This window comes from Carlito syrichta, unplaced genomic scaffold, assembly GCF_000164805.1.
Source record: "Carlito syrichta isolate Samal-C Ts95f unplaced genomic scaffold, Tarsius_syrichta-2.0.1 Scaffold305682, whole genome shotgun sequence".
Taxonomy (NCBI): Eukaryota; Metazoa; Chordata; class Mammalia; order Primates; family Tarsiidae; genus Carlito; species Carlito syrichta.
The window spans coordinates 162538-183030 of NW_007249778.1; the positions used below are offsets into that span (position 1 = coordinate 162538).

At 35.9% G+C, this 20493-nt stretch overlaps 1 protein-coding gene across 1 annotated transcript in view; it reads right to left on the bottom strand.

Annotated features, from left to right (window-relative positions):
- The window catches only part of SLC35F5 (solute carrier family 35 member F5), a 46306-nt gene that overhangs the window by 9051 nt on the left and 16762 nt on the right, over window positions 1-20493 (bottom strand). The window contains exons 8-13 of the mRNA XM_021714583.1: window positions 14998-15079; window positions 13855-13942; window positions 9398-9462; window positions 7055-7159; window positions 3415-3574; window positions 877-967 (exon numbers count right to left, since the gene is read on the bottom strand). Coding sequence (XP_021570258.1) covers window positions 877-967; window positions 3415-3574; window positions 7055-7159; window positions 9398-9462; window positions 13855-13942; window positions 14998-15079 — 591 coding nt within the window. The remainder of the gene's footprint in view (window positions 1-876; window positions 968-3414; window positions 3575-7054; window positions 7160-9397; window positions 9463-13854; window positions 13943-14997; window positions 15080-20493) is intronic.

Here is a 20493-nt window from a genome sequence, read left to right on the forward strand (position 1 = left end):
AATCACAAAATCAGCCGGGCGTGGTAGCGCATGCCTGTAATTCCGGCTACTTGGAAGGCTGAGGCAGAAGGATCGCCGGAACCCAGCTGGTCGAGGCTGCGGTGGCCGGGAGCGGCCACTGCACTCCAGTCTGGGCAACAGAGTGAGACTCCAACTCAAAAAATAAATAAATAAATAAATAAATAAATAAATAAATAAATAAATAAAAGTGACAAATACTGAACTGTGTGATAAGTGGCTACACTTTCATTTTTTCCGTGTTGGCCAACAGCAAATCTCTGTTCCCCTCCCCACTCCCAGAAGTACTGAAGATACTCTTCCCATCTAGGTGGCTGGCGGAGACCCCAGATTCTCTTTGCTGTGATGCTAATGCCAATATTTATAACAAGAATCCCCACATCCAGACCAGGACTTCACAGAAGAGGGAAGGGACACTTGTTCTGCTGAGTCCAGAGATGACATTCACTGGAGAAATAACATTATTCATATGCTGCTCATATCTCTAGTAGTATCAACATGTTAAGGAACTTCTGATAAGAGTTGATCTTAGAAACCAAAATACTTCTGTGATAAAATACATCTCCTATTCAATATCACTGACTTACCAAAAATATTTGGAACATAATAAGCTCAAAAGGTGGAGAACCACATATAATGCCTTTAATTCAGAAATTTAGAAAAAATGTAAAGATAACAAAATGGAGATTATCCATTTCTTTGGTACTTTTTGTATTTCTATGAGGTCAAGCACCCTGGGAGAGAAGGCAACAAGTATTATTAGTGGTTGTATCCCTTGTAATTTAGTCACATCTCTTAACTTTCATTAGGTCTGTTTTAATAATATACTTAAAATACCTGATAAATAGTTTGCCTTACCTTTTGCATACACATGTCAGCTATTATGGACAGAGGTATTGTAAGGCTTAGTGCAAGTGTGCCTATCAATGATGAGGTAAGAAAGCAACCCCTAAAAAAAAAAAAAAAAGAAAATATTTATTTCTATATTAAAAAAATAAAAGAACCAAAGAAAAACATTGAACAAAGACTTTCTGTCCTATAACATAGGCTTAAGAGATTGGAGCAAAAATAAGAGGTTAGGATGAAATGAGACATAACAAGTAATAAAGTTATTAAAATAATCTTCAAGTTTTTTAAATATTAAAAATATATATATATAAGCATAAAAAGTTCAAAATACTTTATTCTATTTTCAAGATCTGCTTACAGATATTATTCAACTTTAGACATATAGCTTGTATTTTTTACTTTTAAAAAAAGCTGTTAGTCGGGCACAGTGGCTCATGCCTATAATCCCAGCACTTTGGGAGATTAAGGCGAGGGGATTGCGTAAGCCCAGGGGTTCAAGACCAGTCTGGGCAACTTGGCAAGACCTCATCTCTGCAATAAATTAAAAAAAATTAGCCAGGTGTGGTGGCACATGCCTGTAATTCCAGCTACTTGGAAGGCTGAGGTGGAAGAATTGCCTGAGCCCAGTAAGTTGAGGCTGTGGTAGCTGTGAGCATACTGCTGCACTCCAGCCTAGGTGACAGAGTGAGACTCCAACCCCCCCAAAAATATTGCTGAAGAGTTCTTACAGTTTTGTGATGATACTTAGCTAAGGAAAAAAAAAAAAAACAGCATTAATAAAATTGTAGAACAATACTTCACACATAGACTTAAAGAAAGTGAGAAGCCAACATGTGACTATGTCACTAATACAAAAATATTTCACCCTCATGAAAACTAAAATAGTGTGTTATTCTTTTGATCTGGCTTAGTACAGAAAAGAATTTAGTATTTTTAAAGAACATTTCCTTGTTGTTTTCCATTTTTCTAACAGCTGTCCTAACCAAAGGCTAAGCTCTTCATTTTACGTTCACCTTGAACTATGATGTTTTGAAATCTCAATTTGCATATAATTTTGTTTAATTGAAGGAAAATATTATACCAAATAGAGATAGATAAGCCATTTATAAAGACTAATAATTTGGGTATATAAGAAGAAAATGAATTATAAGCCAAGAAAAAACTATAATGTGTATAATTAAAACTACAAATCCTTGGAAGTAAATTATAACTCAGTATATGCTAGGATTAATCATGCTGTCCTGCAATAAAAGGAACTTTATCTTGATAAAGTGTCACTAGACCTACTGAACAGAGGTTGGACAATCAGTCTTTGTGGATGAAGTAAAGGAAACTCAAGTACTAGTGGTTTCCATTACTTCTTAGCTGCTCTGTAAAAAGAGGGCTCAGGGGTTAAATAGCATAGCATTTACTCTTGGATATTTATCATGCAACGTATTGTAATAAAAAAATCTGAGAGGTAGATCTTAAACACTTGTTTGACTTAATCTAGCTTTCCCCAATTTAGCTGATAGCTGTCATCTATTAATATTTTAGGTTTAAAAAATTGAGCATCTAAAATGTACATAATGAAAAATGAATGAGCAAATGAATTCTGATATCAAAAGAGTTTTAGATCAGCAAAGGAGTTTGGATCAGTACATAAATTACTACAGTTCAAAGTTACTAAGTACTACACAAAAGGGAATGAGTATGGAGGATACTGGGAAAATAGGGATACTTCTCTATTGGACAGAGAGGGAGGAGTGTAGGCAGATCGTTAAGGAAGACTTCATGGGAAAGTCCATTTCTGTTGCAGCCTTTTACAAGGGAAAACTAGTTAACAGTCTCAATTGGTATGTAATAAAATTCATTTAAGAGTTTAGGTACAATTTGTATTTATTTTGAAGTTCCTATGAGATGGAAAGAAACTAAGTTTAAAGCTCTATATTTGAAAGGTTTCTCAAATCCCATACATAATATTGTCTCCAAATTACTTTAAACTTTACTATTACATGTCAATATACTTGACATTATAACATATAGAAATATGTTAACATCTCAAATTAATCAGTTTATGGTTTACATATCTGGCTCATCCATATGAAAGGTCCTAAGAATAAAAAAAAACAACAAAAAAAGCCTATGAATAACCAAACAGATATCCCAAAGCTTCTTAAATAAGCCACATCCCCTAGATTCTCACTTAGAACTCATTCATTATTGGTATATACAGGTGATTCATCTGGATGTCCATTAGATAATGACTACTTTCACTTGCATAATACTCTACTTTAAAACACTTTTACAAATTTAGATCGTCCATATTCATTCAACAAGTATTTACTGAGCTCCTTCTAGGTACAAAGCACTACCCTATGCGATGGGCATGCAAAGGTGAAAAAAGTCTCTGTCCTAATGGAGTAAATGACCTCAACTGTAAGAGTGTGTATGTGGGGTGGTGTACATGAGGGACAATCAGCAGACAGAAGAAACATAAATGTTTAAATAATCCAAAAGTCAATAAACTGATAACTAATAACTAATAGGAGAATAAACAGTACATACCACAACCACAGGAACTCTGAGAGAACTGTTCCAATAAGGCCATTAATGATAATGCACATTAATACTACTTTATTGGGAAACTCGAAGTCCTCAAATCCCGTGTAATGAAGTAAAAAGAAACCTGGCCACAAAAGCAGCAGATTAAACAGACCTACAAAACCTAAACATTAATAAAAGAGACAAAAGTTAAAATTGTGATTTATTTCAATTTTCCAAGCTTATTATCTCTATTATTTAGAAAATAAGAAGCATTAAAAAACAGATTTTTCACAAAGGGCTCTAAGAGTTTTCCTTAACTAGATCTTCTGTTGGTTTGTTTTTAAGTCAGTCCTGTGAATAGTTCAACAGCAGAGAAAACTGTACCAAGCAACTGATGACTACTGAGTTGACGTTTAATTGTTTATACTGTATGGGAGCAATTGATGTGGAACAAATACTTAATACAATTTAACAATTTAGCTGCTGATAATATAGTGTCCTAGAACTTAAAGAAATAATTGATATGTATGTGTTTGTATAGTCAGCCTAAATCAAGTTTAAAGAGTTGGATGGTTTGCTCTGTGATTCAACTCACATTTATGTTCAAAACACCTGTGCTATAGTGGAATAATTGAGGAAGGTTCCAAAGAAGATAAAATTCTTGGTTCCTGGCTTCCCAGAGTTCTAGTTAATTGCTGAGATAACATATATACACAAATAGTTATTCAGCATATGAACTAAGTATATGAATTAAGTACTGATAAAGGAAAGTCATGCTGTGTGTGGTTAAAAGGGTATGATCAGGCTGGGTGTAGTGGCTCACACCTATATAATTCCAGCATTTTGGGAGGCTGAGGTGAGAGGACTGTCTGAGTTCATAGGTTCGAGACCAGCCTGGGCAACTTGGCGAAACCTCATTTCTACAATAAATCAAAAAATTAGCCGGGCATGGTGCCGCATGCCTGTAGGAAGGCTGAGGCAGAAGGATCACCTGAGCCCAGCAGATCGAGGCTGTGGAGGCCGTGAGCATGCCACTGTACTCCAGTGTGGGTGACAGAGTGAGACTCCAACTCAAAAAAAAAAAAAAAGGGTGAAATACTGTGCTCTGCAGTCTGATTGCCCTGGGTATGATCCCAGCTCTACCTACCATTCACTAGTAGTGCAAACCTTACACAAGCAGAACCTCTTTTAAGCCTGTTTTCCAATCTATAAATGTAAAATAGTATGTAATTAGGTTGCTGAGAAGATTACACAAAGCACTTACAAAATACAGCATAGTATCTGGCACATAGTAAGCACTTAATACAAGTTAGCTAATATTATTATAGAAATTAAGTTTATATGTGACTATATGCATGTGAATGTAAAGACTATAAAGAAAAAAGACTACAACTGTATAGTAATTTTGGTTGCACTTTCTATACTTTTTAAAGTCACAAATATGCTATATGGTCCATGAGGTAACTATATAGCTTTTTTACAAAAATAAAAACTAAATTACAGTAGATCTGTATTTTATATGTGCTACATCACCTAAATAATAAACCAGTATTAGGACGCCTAGTTAACTCTTAACAAGGCAGGCGCACCTACTCACTACCTGTTGCTGAACACTCATGGCCACCCCCCTCTTCTCTGAAGGATTGTCTCTGGATGACAAACAAGTCTGCCTTTCCAGAAAGTTCCCACTCCTACAACCCCACCCCCTCTGTAGCCTATGGCTAACTGATGGAGGATTCTCAAGGCAAGGCCAAGATAACTCTGAGAAGTGCCTGGTATATTTTACCTGCTCTCCCTCTTTTCCTCACACCTGCACCTACCCATGAATTGGGCCAAACCTCAATTGTACCTGTGTGCCACATGGTTCGTTCTCTCCTCTATCTTTATTCCTTTGTCCCTTACGAATTTTTCCGTCAGAGAACCATTTCCCCCAATAAACCACCCACACCAAATCCCTATCTCATATCTTGTTTTAGGGAACCCAACTTAAGACAACTAGTGATAAGAAAACAAACAAAAGGACACATAAACAAAAGGGAGTCGTGACCTAAAATGTTTAAATAACATTAAAAATTTATTCCAATTAAAACACACTAAAATTTGGTACTATCAAGAACCAAATCTATTTTTTTGGCCCCTGATGGGCTAAACTATGAAATCCCACATAAATTAACAACTCTGACCTACAGACAAAAGTCCAGATGCCTCACTTACTCCCCAGACTGCCCAGAATCTGGCATCACATATCTTCCTGTTCTTCCCTAAAGTGAAGTTCTGACACAATGGTTCACATCTACTCACTGTTCCCTGCTCTGCCTCTGCTCACACTCCCTTGTCTGAAGAGCTTCCCATATCCAATGCTAACTTCTTCTCCAATCCTCTCTATTCTAAAGCCCAGGGCAGATCAATGTGGCTTTTACATATCAATCAAATTTGAACAGGACTAATACCAGTTACATGTCTATGTGTACTCTCTCTAAGGAGAGTAAAAAAGCAATTTTTCTTACAAGTTACCAGTGTTAAAAGTACCAATGACCCACCCATCTACCTATAACACTAAAAATATTAGCATTTCATTCCATTCCAAATGGAATTTTCTTGGACTTTAAAATAACATAAGACATAATTAAAACTGTCTTCATTTTAAAGATATATTTATTTCCTTTTTTTAGTTTTAGAGACAGGGTCTTGCTCTATTGTCCATGCTGGAGTATAGTAGTATGATCACAGCTCACTGCAGCCTCAACTTCCTGGGCTCCAATGATGCTCCCATCTCAGTCTCCCAAGTAACTAGGACTACAGGTACATGTTGTCACACCCGGCTATTAAAGTATATTTCTTGAATTCTACACTTAAAAGGAACTTAAGCAATTGATTGGTCTGGTGACTTTTCAAACATTTAGTTTTTATTCATCTTTAGGTGCATGTATTTAAACTATTTTTAATGAAAAAAATATACTACAAATTAAATTACAATGCAAAAAGCTCAACAAAGCAAAGCTGTTCCAGCTGAAGCAGCAAGGGAGCCCAAGAACCAGACCGCTGCATGCAACTCTATCTCCCACAACCTTCCCAGGGGTGTCTCCTTATATTCTAAATCACAGTATGGAAGCCATTCATCTAGTCCATTTTCCTCATACTTCAGATGACTATGCGATATATAAAGGTACAGCACCTAGATTCCAGGTCTCCTGACTCCCTGTAAGCCGCACTTTTGAACTCTCATCACCAGGCTTCTTTATGTATGTATGTTCAGATAACTTTTTAGAAGGTATCTTGTCAATGTACTGTTCTTTTGCAATCCTACAAATACAAGTTCCTTCCTGAGCCGATTTTAGACAAAGGAGAATTTATAAATCATATTCAGAAACTAAAATTGGGTACTTTTGAGAATCACAGGCTGAAGACATTAATATGAAAAAGTTATTGGGAGTTTCTTTTTCTTCCTCACACTGAGGAAATGGGTGTTCCTTCATAGATGCACAACCATGCAAGACAAAGTAAGAGAAAAATACTGAGATTGGACTTCATAATGTTCAAGCGGTTTTAAAGAATCATGTGGAAGGCGGAAAAGCCTTCTTTATTCCCTCCAAAAAACAAAAACAAAACCCTACATTAGTCATTTAGAGCAAATAGGCTCACTAGTTAAACATATTCTTACCAAAGAACATTGGAATATCCAACTTATCTTCTCTGTCTACTTTTCTCTTAATCATAACAATATAGACAGCATACAGCATGGCTCCAACAAGAGACCAAATGGAACCTATAAAAATCAACATGATTTAAAACATTCGATCATTAACTCATTCAACACACAATTATCTAATAATGTCAGATACGTTATAAGAAATATACAAAAATGAAAAGATATATAATTATATAAGTCATCTTTATAATGATATAAAGATACATAATGAAAAGATATAGCCCACCCCATCCATGTCTTTCAAGAGTATAGGAAGGAATTTAATATGTTAACAAATAAATGCAAAAGCATTCACCTCAGTGACCTAACCAAAAATTATCTATACATGTTATAATAAGATAACTCAAAAGTAATACTTTGTTTTTAATTTTGAAATGAATACTTCTATTGTTCCCTACATAAACATCTTTAACAGCTGACACCATCCAACTTAACAAATGCTTCTTCCCATCACTAAGCTGTTGCTTCTGTTGTTTTTCTTACCCTTATATATCACTCAGTATATATTCCACTAGCACCAACATCTTCAAGGCTGTGTTAAAATCCTACCTCTTCCACAAAACATCCTCCTTCTACTCCACTGGATTTCCATCCTACTTGTCTTCTGTTTTAGACAACCTAATACTTACTATGGTTAAATATGGTATTATTTTAATCTTTAGTACCTTTATTTTGTAAATTTCATATTGTTTTAAATCAAGAAGTCCTTGAAAATTGCAAACAAATAATTTATACTTTTCAATGTCCCAAAATAACTAACATGTTGCAGAGCTCACAATACATGACTGATAAATACTGATTCTCTTTAACTCTCTCTCAAAAACACTTAAGCCTTTAAAAACAGCTAAATAAACCGGGCTTGGGGGCTCAGCCTATAATCCCGCGCCTTTGGAAGGCTGAGGCGGAAGGATCGCCGGAGCCCAGCAGGTTGAGGCTGCAGTGGCCGGGAGTGGCCACTGCACTCCAGTCTGGGTGAAAGAGTGAGACTCCAACTCAAAAATAAATAAATAAATAAATAAATAAATAAATAAATAAATAAATAAATAAATAAAAACAGCTAAATAATGTTCTTCTGCCAAGTGACCATACGACAGAGTGAGACTCCAACTCAAAAATAAATAAATAAATAAAAACAGCTAAATAATGTTCTTCTGCCAAGTGACCATACTCAATTTTTTAATTTATTCAGAAGACCAATGTTTTATTAAATGTATTTTTTAATTACTTTCGAACTTTATTTTAAAGCAAGGAAGAGTTTGTCAACAAAATCTTTCACACACAACAAATACATAAATTGTTTTATATATACAAAGCTGCTCTGCATGAGACATAAATGAGGTGCTTCAAATCATAGCTCTCTGAGCAGTAACTAGGAATTGTTTAGAAAGGATTGCTCTATTCAACAAACTCTGAATATCTAAAGAAATATCCAAAGAGAAACCATTAGGCTAGGTTCTGGTTACCTTTGTTTTTGTTAAATCTAAGCAATGGATGAGAAACTAAGTGTTTACCATAACAGTAACTGTCTCAGGTAAGAATCAAGAGTGAATGACAAAATTAGTGGGTCAAAGTATAACAGCAAAAAGAAATTTGTATAGTCACACAGTATCTCCCCAAGATGCTTATTACTTACAAAGAGAAAAATTAGTAACTTTACACTGAAACAACCTGGAAGATATCACCTTAAAATTAGCATACAATAATGGGACAAATCACCATGTGCCACTGATACAATGTGACAAACACCATGTGCCACTGATACAATATACTGATCAGAAAACAATATCACTTCCATGATATTCCTACCAAAAATGCACAACCTCAATTTAACCATAGGAAATCACAGAAAAACCCCAATTGAGGGACATTCTACAAAATAACTAAACAGTACCCTACAAAGTGTCAAGGTCATAAAAGACAAAAAGAAGACTGAGGAACAGTTTCAGATTAAAAGAAACTAAGAAAACATGACTACTAAATGCAAAAAGTAACCCTGGACCAGGAAAAGAACATCAGTGAAAAACATGGCAAAAATTGAAATGGCTCTATAAACTAGATAGTAGTACTGTAATTAATCTTAGTTTCTGATTTTTATAAATGCACTGCAGTTACATAAGTTGTTAACATTCAGAGAATCTGGGTGAAGGCTATATGAGAATTCTGTAAACTACTTATGACTTTATTTTACATAATATCCAAAGAGAAAGTTTTTAAAAATACATGCACACACATAGAACACGTAAGCACAAAACATTCTTGTATACTTCAACATAGAGAATATAGTCAAGTACTTACCTATTGTATCTCTCCCAGCAGATTTCTCAGACCCTGACAGGTTTACCAGTACAACACCTCCAATGCTATGAAAATAACAGTTATTACTGATGAGCAAAATAATCAATTGCGTCAAAAGCTAATCATAAAGATAAAAATTATTTACAAGTGAACAACACTAATTTCACTTTTGGGTAAAACTGTCAAAGAATTTAGTAATTTCATTGATAATAACTAATAATATTATCAATAAAGTATATTGATATACTTTAACTCATTTAATCTGTACAATTTTAACTTAGAGGGAAGTATTAATATAGCCATTCCCATTTTAAATGCAAAAACGAATGCACTTGACCAAGATTGCACAGCTGAGAATAAAATGCAGGCAGCCTGCCTGCCTTTCAATCAGGAAGGAATTAACTAACTTGTCATCCCTCTTCTAATCTTTCTTTTGGATATATAAATATATTAAACCCATATAAACTTAGCAATGGCACTGTACTGGCTTATTGGTAAAATCTAAATTAATAGTAAAACTATCTTTACATACTTAAACAATTTCACTAATCCCATGATTTTGGTGGATAAAAATAAGATTGAATGTAGAAATATCAGAGGTCATTCTCATTCAACTGTTGCTTACCAAGTGTCTAATATGAGCAAAGCACTGGGTCACAGCAGTGAACAAGACAGATTATGGTTCCTGTTCCCCAGGAAGCTTACATTGTCTATTTCCGTGGATCTAGTAAATTTTGTGTTTTTTCAAGCAGGTGAAATATTGCTAATATAAAAAAAAAAAGTTTGTTGGGCATGGTGGCTCACACCTATAATCCCAACACTTTGGGAGGCTGAGGTGAGAGGATTGCCTGAGCCCATAGGTTCGAGACCACCCTGGGTAACTTGGCGAGACCTCATCTTTACAATAAGTCAAAAATCAGCCGGGCATAATGGTGTGTGCCTGTGGTGCCAGCTACTTGGAAGGCTGAGACAGAAGGATCGCCTGAGCCTAGCAGGTCAAGGCTGTGGTAGCTGTGAGTGTGCCACTGCACTCCAGCCTGGGCGACAGAATGAGACTCTGACTCAAAAAAACAAAACAAAACAAAACAAAAACCAAGTCTAATTCTGTCACCTACTGATCAAAAAGATCAGGGTGGTAGTGAGAGAGAAATAAGAAAAAGAATATTTTTCCCTTATGGAATGATGTTATCACATGTAAAAGATTGTCATTATGCTTAATACTCATACCCTTCAGTTAAATCATCACGATTTTCTGTGATAATCATTGTTTGAATTCAGCTACTATTTACTGAATAGCCACAATATACTAAAAACTAGGAGTTTTCTCTCATTTAGGTGATGGTGACGATGATGACGATGACGACGATGCTGATGATAATGGAAGCTAAATATACTGAGCACCTGTTGTGTGTTTTTGTTCCAAGCACTCATTTAATCCTCACAACAATCCTATTAGATAAATATTATTATTCCCAACTTACATATGAGGAAATTGGCACAGAGAGGTAAGAAACCTGTCCAAGATCTCAACACTAGTAATAATGTAGATGTTATTGGATTCCAGGTTGTTTGGCTTGAGACCATATCATTTTATTTGTCTCTCAATTAACTTAGGAGATTTCCTCCAAGGTTGTTGCTATGTCATATTCCTATAGCCTCAGAAATTGAATCTCATTGTAAAAGGCCAATTCAAAACAAAGTATTAAACAATGCTTAATACATAATTCTTAAGTATTCATAATTCATATACTATACAATAAATTTCTTTTTCTTTTTTTAATCAGAGTCTCACTCTGTCGCCCAGGCTGGAGTGCAGTGGCATGCTCACGGTCACTGTAGCCTCAACTTGCTGGGCTCAGGTGATCCTTCCACCTCAGTCTTCTAAGTAGCTGGAACCACAGGCATGGACCACCACCTCACCTGGCTAATTTTTTTATTTATTGTGGAGACGAGGTTTTGCCATATTGCTCCGGCTGGTCTGGAACCTCTCAGCTCAGGTAATACTCTCGTCTTCACCTCCCAGAGTGATGGCATGAGCCACCATGCTAGCCACAATAAATTTCTAAGTAATAGTATTTTTAAAGAGACAGATAGTAAATATTTTAGATTTGCAGGTCACAAGACTTGTGCTGCAATTCAACACTGTCCCTGTAGTGCTAAAGCAGTCAAGACAATTTGCAAATGAATGACAGTGGCTGTACTCCAATAAATTTTTTTTTAACAAAAACTGGCAGCTGGCCCACCTTAGTTTGTCAACCTCTGTTCTAGTCCTACTTTAATGAGAAAGAATAATGTACTCTGTCAAAATACATTCAAGTTCAATACTTTATATCATCTATTTCCTTCTTCATCAAGTCTTTATTAAGATACTATAAAGAAAAGTTTTAAATTAGCACATAATTTGAATGAAGTTAAATACAACTTCATTTAATTCCCCAATACAAATATGAAGTATTTCGCTAATAAAAAATTTGCTTGGCTAAAACATGCAAAAGAATAAACCCCTAGTGGCCATAGAATCTAAATGGAATATTAGTTGGGTGAACTAGACTGCCCAATAGAATTACTGTGGCTAATTTACCCTTATATCTAAGAGAGAAAAACATTTAATAAGAGCTACCAGTCTTATATGATTGCCAAGTACCAGTCTCGATGATAGATACTTTATAGATATTACCTCCAAACTTTAAAACAAGGATACCAGTAGGTAATATCATCATCATTTTCTCAACTAGGAAACCCTTTCAGAGTTTAAGGGAACTGCCCAGGGGCAATCAGCAAAGATATTTTGCAATCCCAGGTCTGATAGCTAAGAAACACTACTCTCTCCATTAAATTATTCTACTACCTTCTCTAACATTCTCTCACAAAAATAACAGCATTATCAAACCAACATATCTTTTCTAAGTACTGCCTATGGGAAAAGTCCTGTGTTAGGCCATTGATGACACAAATATAAAGCAAAATTGTAGCCTTCAAGAGTTTTCTCCAGTAGAGAAGACAAAACAAACATACACAAAAATCAAACAAAAATAAAACATTTAAATAGAATTATCAACAATTCTGATGTTATGAAGTAGTGCCAAATTGCCAAATGAATCATACAGAGAGTAACTGAAAGAAGAAATCCAGCCTAAATATCATTTATGAAGACTCACAGTTTAGGCCAGGCACAGTGGCTCATGCCTATAATCCCAGCACTTTGGGATGCCGAAGTGAGAGGATTCCCTGAGCCCACAGGTTTCAGACCAGCCTGGGCAACTTGGCAAGCCCTCATCTCTACAATAAATCAAAAAATTAGTCAGGCATGGTGGCGCGTGCCTGTAGTTCCAGCTACTTGGAAGGCGGAGGTGGAAGGATCGCCTGAGTCCAGCAGGTTGAGGCTGCAGTGGCCGGGAGCATGCCACTGTACTCTAGCCAGGGTGACAGAGTGAGACTCCAACTCAAAAAAAAAAAAGACTCACAGTTTAAAAAAATATAAAATCATGCTCCTGACATAATCAGCTTAAGCATAAAACAAAAAACAGTGTCTAATGAAAATTTAAAATATGCCCAACAGAAGCAACAATATAATCCTATAAACTATAGATATTTACTTTTTACATTTGACTTCGTGTTCCTGTAAGTAAATGCTGCTAAAATCTTTCCCAAGCCAGTCATCAGCCTGATTTCGGTCTAGATCAGTTTTCAAACTGTAAGCTGTAGACCATTAGTGGGTCATAAAATCAATTTCAAAAAGAAAAGAATTGGGCTGGGTGCAGTGGCTCACTCCTATAATTCCAGCACTTTGGGAGGCCGAGGTGGGAGGATTGTTTGAGTCCAAGAATTCAAGTCCATCCTGACCAACATAGAGAAGCCTGATCTCTAAAAAAAGTAAAAAAAATTAGTCAGGTGTGGTGGTGCACACCTGTAGCCCCAGGTACTTGAGAAGTTTAGGTGAGAGGATCACTTGAGCCCAGGAGTTCAAGGCTGCAGGGAGTGAGACCCCAACTCAAAAAAAAAAAGAAAAGAATTGAAAGATTGAAGGATCACCTGATACTTAGATAGTTAGACAAGACTGAATCTAGGAGAAATAGAAAAAGAAGAAATCAGCAGAAAAAAGGAGACCTTATTTTTTGAAAAAGGAAACATAAACTTGAGAGGCTATGAGGACTAACTTGCCAGTTAAGCTAAACGTGAACATCAGTACAATAGTAAATCTGCAGACAAAAGAATGGGAACCAAAGCTGCCTCAGGGTCCCTTCCCTCCAATTACCCTACCCAAGAATCTTTAAAAAACTAGTACAGGATACACAGAGGACTGAGTAGCATAGTATTCATTAAAAGTCTTCTTTTTATCCTATCTTTCATTGCTTTTATATTACAATATGGTAGAAACTGTCCTGTACCATTACCAGAAATGTTTTTATCATCGTATTTTTAAGCAGAGTAAACTAGCTATTACACTATATTCTTACCTTAAAATCACAGCTAATAGTTTAGAAAGGGTAAATCTATCTCCACTGTTACTTGGAAACACTGCAGCAAGGATTAAGGTAAAAAGTCCTATGGAGAGAAAACGATGAAAAAAGTTACATGAGCTTAAATACTGTCAACATTATTTACTACCAACGTCACTGTTTAAATAAGTAAATTATATACCTAACTTTTAAACATTTTTTGTCATTCTTAAACAACTAAGAGTAAAAACAGCAGTTACCAGGCCGAAATGTTCAAAGTTCAAACAAAAAAAAGACTGTAAACTAAACCAGGTTTATTTCAACAATAAAGATCTAGTCTTGTTTATTTTAAATGAATAAGAGTTAAATCAAGCAGAGTAGCATTCTGACCTCACCATAATCAATTTGTGTGCTAAATTTATTTTTACAACTTCAAAAATACTTATTTTATCTTCTAGATTTGGAAAGTGATTCAGTCTTAAAAATAAAACACCTATCAGAGAGCAAATTATAGTTATGAAATAAGCAACTACATTTAGCCAAAAGGTCTAAAAAAGAATCTCTGGAAGGGATATGTGAAAGGAAAGACAACTGCAATCCAAAGAGCCAGCCTATAAAACTTTAATATATTGTTGTCTAAAAAATACTATAAAGTATTTGAAGGAACATAAACAGCACGGACTAAGGCATGAAACTACAGTCATGCTTAACGATGGGGATAAATTCTAAGAAATGCCTCATTAGGTGATGTCGTCCTTGTACAACTGTCATAGAGTGAGTGTACATACACAAACCTACATAGTAGGGCCTACAACACATCTAGGTTGTATGGCATAGCCTATTCCTCCAAGGCTAAAAACCTGTACAGTATGTTACCAAACTAAATACTGCAGGCAACTGTAACACTAATATTTACATCTGAACATAGAAAAGGTACAGTAAAAATATGGCATTATAATCTTATGAGACCACCATCATATATGTAGTCTATTGCTAACTGAAACATCATTGTACGGCATATGACTATAAAGATTAAAAGGCAGTTATAATAGACTAATGTTCATTAGAACTAATGTAATAAACTGTAACAAGATGTGCACAATTACATACTGGAAATACACATACTGATTTATAATGTGCATTTTGAAGATAAATTCTTACCAGAAGTTGAAGACAAAATATTAACTATAGCAACTTGTGTATCTGAAAGTGCTTCTTGATATGACAAATTTGCCAAAAACCACTAAAGAAAAACAAAACAAAGTGAATCCTAATGAAAGACATGTTTATATCTGTCACTACAATTTATGATCCCCTCCTTTGTAATACTCCTTAAACACTGCTCTCACAAGAGGTTTTAAAAGCTGCTTTGAAATGAAAAAATCACAGGCTCCCAAAAAGGAGTAACATGTACAATCAGACCTAAAAACTTGCTACACAATTAGCCTTAAAAAATTAACAATAGTTGGTTAACAATTAGCATTCAGGCTTTTTTTTTAATGAGGATAAAATTGATTATTGCATCAACTTTAAAATCTGCTTTAACCAAGCATTGCTGGCATTCTTTTAATTTCATATAAATCAAATGTATATTTGGGGAAACTCTCAGACATTAAAATATGTACAGATGAACACAGCATAATCAGAAATCTATTAATCAAGATTATGTCCGTGAAGATAAAAAGAGCTAGCTGGCTGGACTGAGAGATAAAAGACTATATTCACTTTGGGAATTTAAAAATACCCTATGAAAATTACGAATTTGGCTGGGCACGGTGGCTCATGCCTATAATCCCAGCACTTTGGGAGGCCAAGGTGAGAGGACTGCCTGAGCCCATAGGTTTGAGACCAGGCTGGGCAACTTGGCAAGACCTCATCTCTACAATAAATCAAAAAATTTGCCGGCATGGTGGCGTGCGCCTGTAGCTCCAGCTACCTGGAAGGCTAAGGAGGAAAGATCGCCTGAGGATCGCAGGTAGAGGCTGCGGTGGCCCGTGAGCATGCCACTGCACTCCAGCCTGGGTGACAGAGTGAGACTCCACTCCCTCCCCAAAAAAGAAAAAGAAAATTGTGAATTTACTGGCTGTGATTTTTTTCTGATTCTCAGTTTGAAGACACAACTCAAAAGAGTTCTTGCAACTTCAGATTTAGTGAAGTAAGTTTTCTAGCTATGAGGACTGTTTTTTCCTTCTTTCTTCTTTTCTACTCAACTATGTTAGGATACTCTTATATTTCAAATCCTGTACCTACTTTGATTTAAGGAATAAATCAAATTGATGAAGTCTGGCATGTGTGGTGGTATGCATGTGTGTTATCCAATGTTAATCTATTATTACTAATAAGTCATCCTTTTTTGTAGATGAACACTTCTTTACTATTTCAAACAATGCTACCATGAACATTCTCATTTTAATGCCACCTGTGCACATGTGTATGAGTGTCACTGCAGTAAATACTAAGAAGTGGACTGCTGAGTCAATCAAAGTAAACTGACTGATGGTCGAACTGTTTTTGTTGTCTGTTACTTACACAGATTGACTGAAAGATGACTTGTCTCTATTAAAAGAGGGACATCTCTGAATCTCTCTCAGAATATGTAGCTAAGTGAGTAGTATGATGACTAGCATTTACACTGCAAAGCAGCAGCACAGACATATGATTGTGGCATGCTACCAGAAGGCAGCAGATGGCTGAGCGCCTAGTAGCCTCCATTCAGTCTATACCGTACTCAAGGCTAAAGCCAGAATGAAATAGTGGCAAAGTAGTGCTGACTCTACCTGCAATCTTCTGATTTCCTAGGTAATTTCATTTGGTAATCTAAATGAGATGATGAAGTAACAATTGGTGAGATGGGCAATATCAAACAAGTCATATAAGTCAAACATCATAAGTCAATAGAAGCCACAATCTGCCTGTAGCTGAAAGATACCCTTGACTATCTTTTAGAGATTTACTCCAAGAACAGATAGCATTCATGAGATGATGATTAGCTTTCTCAATCTACTTCTCTTCCTACTTTAATACTTAAATATTGTGTTCATTTTCCAAACAATTTCACTAGTCCCTGCTGGTGCAAGGTAAAGAAATAAAAGCAAGCCAGGTGTGGTGGCTCATGCCTGTAATCCCAGCACTTTGCGAGGTGGAAGAGAGAGGACTGCCTGAGCTCAGAGGTTCAAGATCAGCCTAGGCAACTTGGCGAGACCTTGTCTCTACAATAAATCAAAAAAATTAGCCAAGTGTGGTGGTACATGCCTGTAGTTCCAGTTACTTGGAAGGCTGAGGCAAAAGGATTGCCTGAGCCCAACAGGTCGAGGCTGTGGTGGTCATAAGCATGCCACTGCACTCCAGCCTGGGCAACAGAGTGAGACTCCAACTCAAAATACAAAAGAAAAAGAAATAAAAGTAGATCACTAGATATCAGGCATTCAAAGAATTCTTCATTAGCTATGAACTCTTTCCAGAATGACTTTCCCATTCTCTACCTTTCCCAAAACCCCAATGTCTGGCTGTTTCTACAGCATCCTCACCACAAAAGATTACCCACTAGACTATCCTCCAATAAAAACTATCCATACAATATCACCCTTCAGGCCGGGCTCGGTGGCTCAGCCTGTAATCTGGCGCCTTTGGGAGGCTGAGGTGAGTGGATTCCCTGAGGCTGTGGGTTCGAGACTCGCCTGGGTGGGCGAGACCTCATCTCTACAATAAATCAAAAAAAAATTAGCCGGATGTGGTAGCACGCGCCTGTAGTTCCAGCTACTCGGAAGGCTGAGGCGGAAGGATTGCCGGAGACCAGGAGGTCGAGGCTGCGGTGGCCAGGAGCAGCCACTGCACTCCAGTCTGGGCGACAGAGTGAGACTCTAACTCAAAAAAAAAAACAAAAAAACAATATCACCCTTCATTATCTCAGAGTTTAGTACAACTATTTACAAAAAACAAATTAGTAATATGTCATTATTTCATGAGTGATAATTCCTTCTTATCATAAAAGGTGTTTTTGAAAGATATTTGACAAAAGTGTGTAAGTTCAAAGTGTATTATAAGATAATATGATTTACATATACTTGTGTATTGATTATCACAGTCATGTAAGTTAGTACATTCACATCTCATAGCATTGTGTGTGCATTTCTGTGGTGTGAGGACACTTAAAATACTGCTCTCTTTGGGCAACAGAGTGAGACCCAGACTCAAAATGAAACAAACAAAAAACCATAGTATTACTTTCTACAAGTTCCCAGAACTTACTAATCTAACTACTTAAAGAATATACTTTTGACCAATACCTCTCCATTTCTTCACTCCCAGATCCCAGCAACCACCCTTCTACTCTCTGCTTCTGTGAGTTCAACTTTTTTAGATTCCACATATAAGTGAAGTCATATTTGTATCTTTCTTTCTTTGTCTGACTTATGTCATTTAGCTAAATGCCTTCCAGGTTCACACACTTTGTTGCAAATAGCAACATGGCCAAATAGCAAATAGTAACATGGCCAAATAATACTACATTGTGTGATGTGTGTATGTATGTGTGTGTATCTTACATGTCTTTATCCATCCATCTATGGACAATTAGGTTGTTCTCATATCTTGACTATCATGAATATTGTGCAATAATCATGGAGATACAGACATCTCTTTGAGATGCCAATTTCATTTTCTCTGGATATCTAAGAGATATTCTTGATAAAGTCGGTATCACCTAAATTATATCTTTCAGAAAAAAAACAGACCACCATCAGACCTAATAAGAAAAAGATATTCAAGGTAAGACTGGCAAATATGGTAATCATTAACTCCTTTTGACCTACACTGTCCAATACATTAGAACTAGCCATATGTGGCTACTGATCAACTGAAATTGGCTAGTCTGAATAGAAATGTGTTTTAATTATTTTACACACTGCACTTAGAAGATTTTAGTACAAAAAAAGAATGTAAACTACCTCATCAATAATTTTATATCAAAAACATGTTGAAATATTCTACATGTTAGCCGGGCACAGTGGCTCACACCTATAATACCAGCACTTTGGGAGACCAAGGCGAGTGGATTGCCTGAGCCCACGGGTTCGAGACCAACCTGGGGGAGACTCATCTCTACAATTAATCAAAAATTAGCTGGGCATGGTGGTGCACGCCTACAGTCCCAGCTACTTGGAAGGCTGAGGTGGAAAGATCGCCTGAGACTCTGACTGAAAAAAAAAAAGAAATATTTTACATGTTAAATGAAAATATAGTATTAAAATTAATGCCCTTTTTCTGTGTGCCTTTTTTAATGCATCTACTAGAAAATTTAAAACTACATAAATGGCCTATATTCAAAGCTCATGTTATGTTTCTGCTGAACAACACTGCTCTCAACCTTATCTAAGTTTATCATCCTATTGAGTTAAGTATCCAAAAAGCTAGTTGTCCTTTTGTTTCTGCAGGGGAATAATTCCAGAGCCTTCATCCCACCCCTCTCCCTGCCAGGATACCAAAATCTGAAGATGGTCAAGTACCTTACATAAAATAGTGTAGTATTTGCATATAACCTACAACCATCCCCCATATACTTTAAATTATCTCTAGATTAAATAAATGCTATGCAAATAGTTGTTATGCTATTTTTTAAATTTATATATTTTTTTGTATTCTTCTATTTTAAAATATATATTTTTTTCAATCCATAATTGGTTGAACCTACGAATGCAGAACCCAAGGATACACAGAACCAGCTGTATACTTGGATTATGTTATTCTGATTTGCCACAGAAATGCCATTACAAAGACTACAATAGCTCTCTATTTTCACAATGTATTTCAGGTTGATTTTTTTTAATGCTATTAATGGTGAAACTAACCCAAGAGTCTATCAACAGAGGAAAGAATAAATAAAATGTGGTATATATCTTTACAAAGGAATATTAGCCAAACCTTTCAAAAGGAAGGAAATTCTGACACATGTTACACCATAGATGAACCTGGAAGACATCATGCTAAGTGAAATAAGCTAGTCTCAAAAACACATATACTATGTGATTCCACTCATATGGGGTACATAGAATAGCCAAAATTAATAGAAACAGAAATTAGAAGACCGGTTTCCAGGGAAGGTGGGAATGGGGCATTACTGCTCAATGGCGGAGTTTCAGTTTTATAAGATGAAAAAACACTGCAGATGAATGGGGTGATATTTGCATAACAATGTAAATGCATTTCATGCTACTAACCATATGCTTAAAAATGGTTAAAATGGTAAATGTTATGTATATTTTATTATAGTTTCAAAAACAGAGTTCTTAACAAAAAGGCGATTACCTGCATATATCTGTAAACCCGCTAAAAGAATAGTGTCTTATTATGTAACAACTTATGCAATATTTTTCTCTCAGAGTTTTAAGTTAAGAAAAAGTTCGCTTAATCAAGGAAGAGATATATTTCCTTTCAATAGACAATAGGCTATATCGCTCAGTTTATTTTTGTCTTCCTGTCATTTTGCAGGTGAGCTATGCTCACTTGCAGTAGCTGTCGTCCTTTAAACTGAAGTTCCTGACATAATCATCACATTCCACAGCCAGTTCCTGCCCCATTACCCATTTAATCTGACTCTTGTCTTTTCACCCTTACTTAAACTTTTATCATAAACAGTTGACCCTTGAACACAGTCTTGAA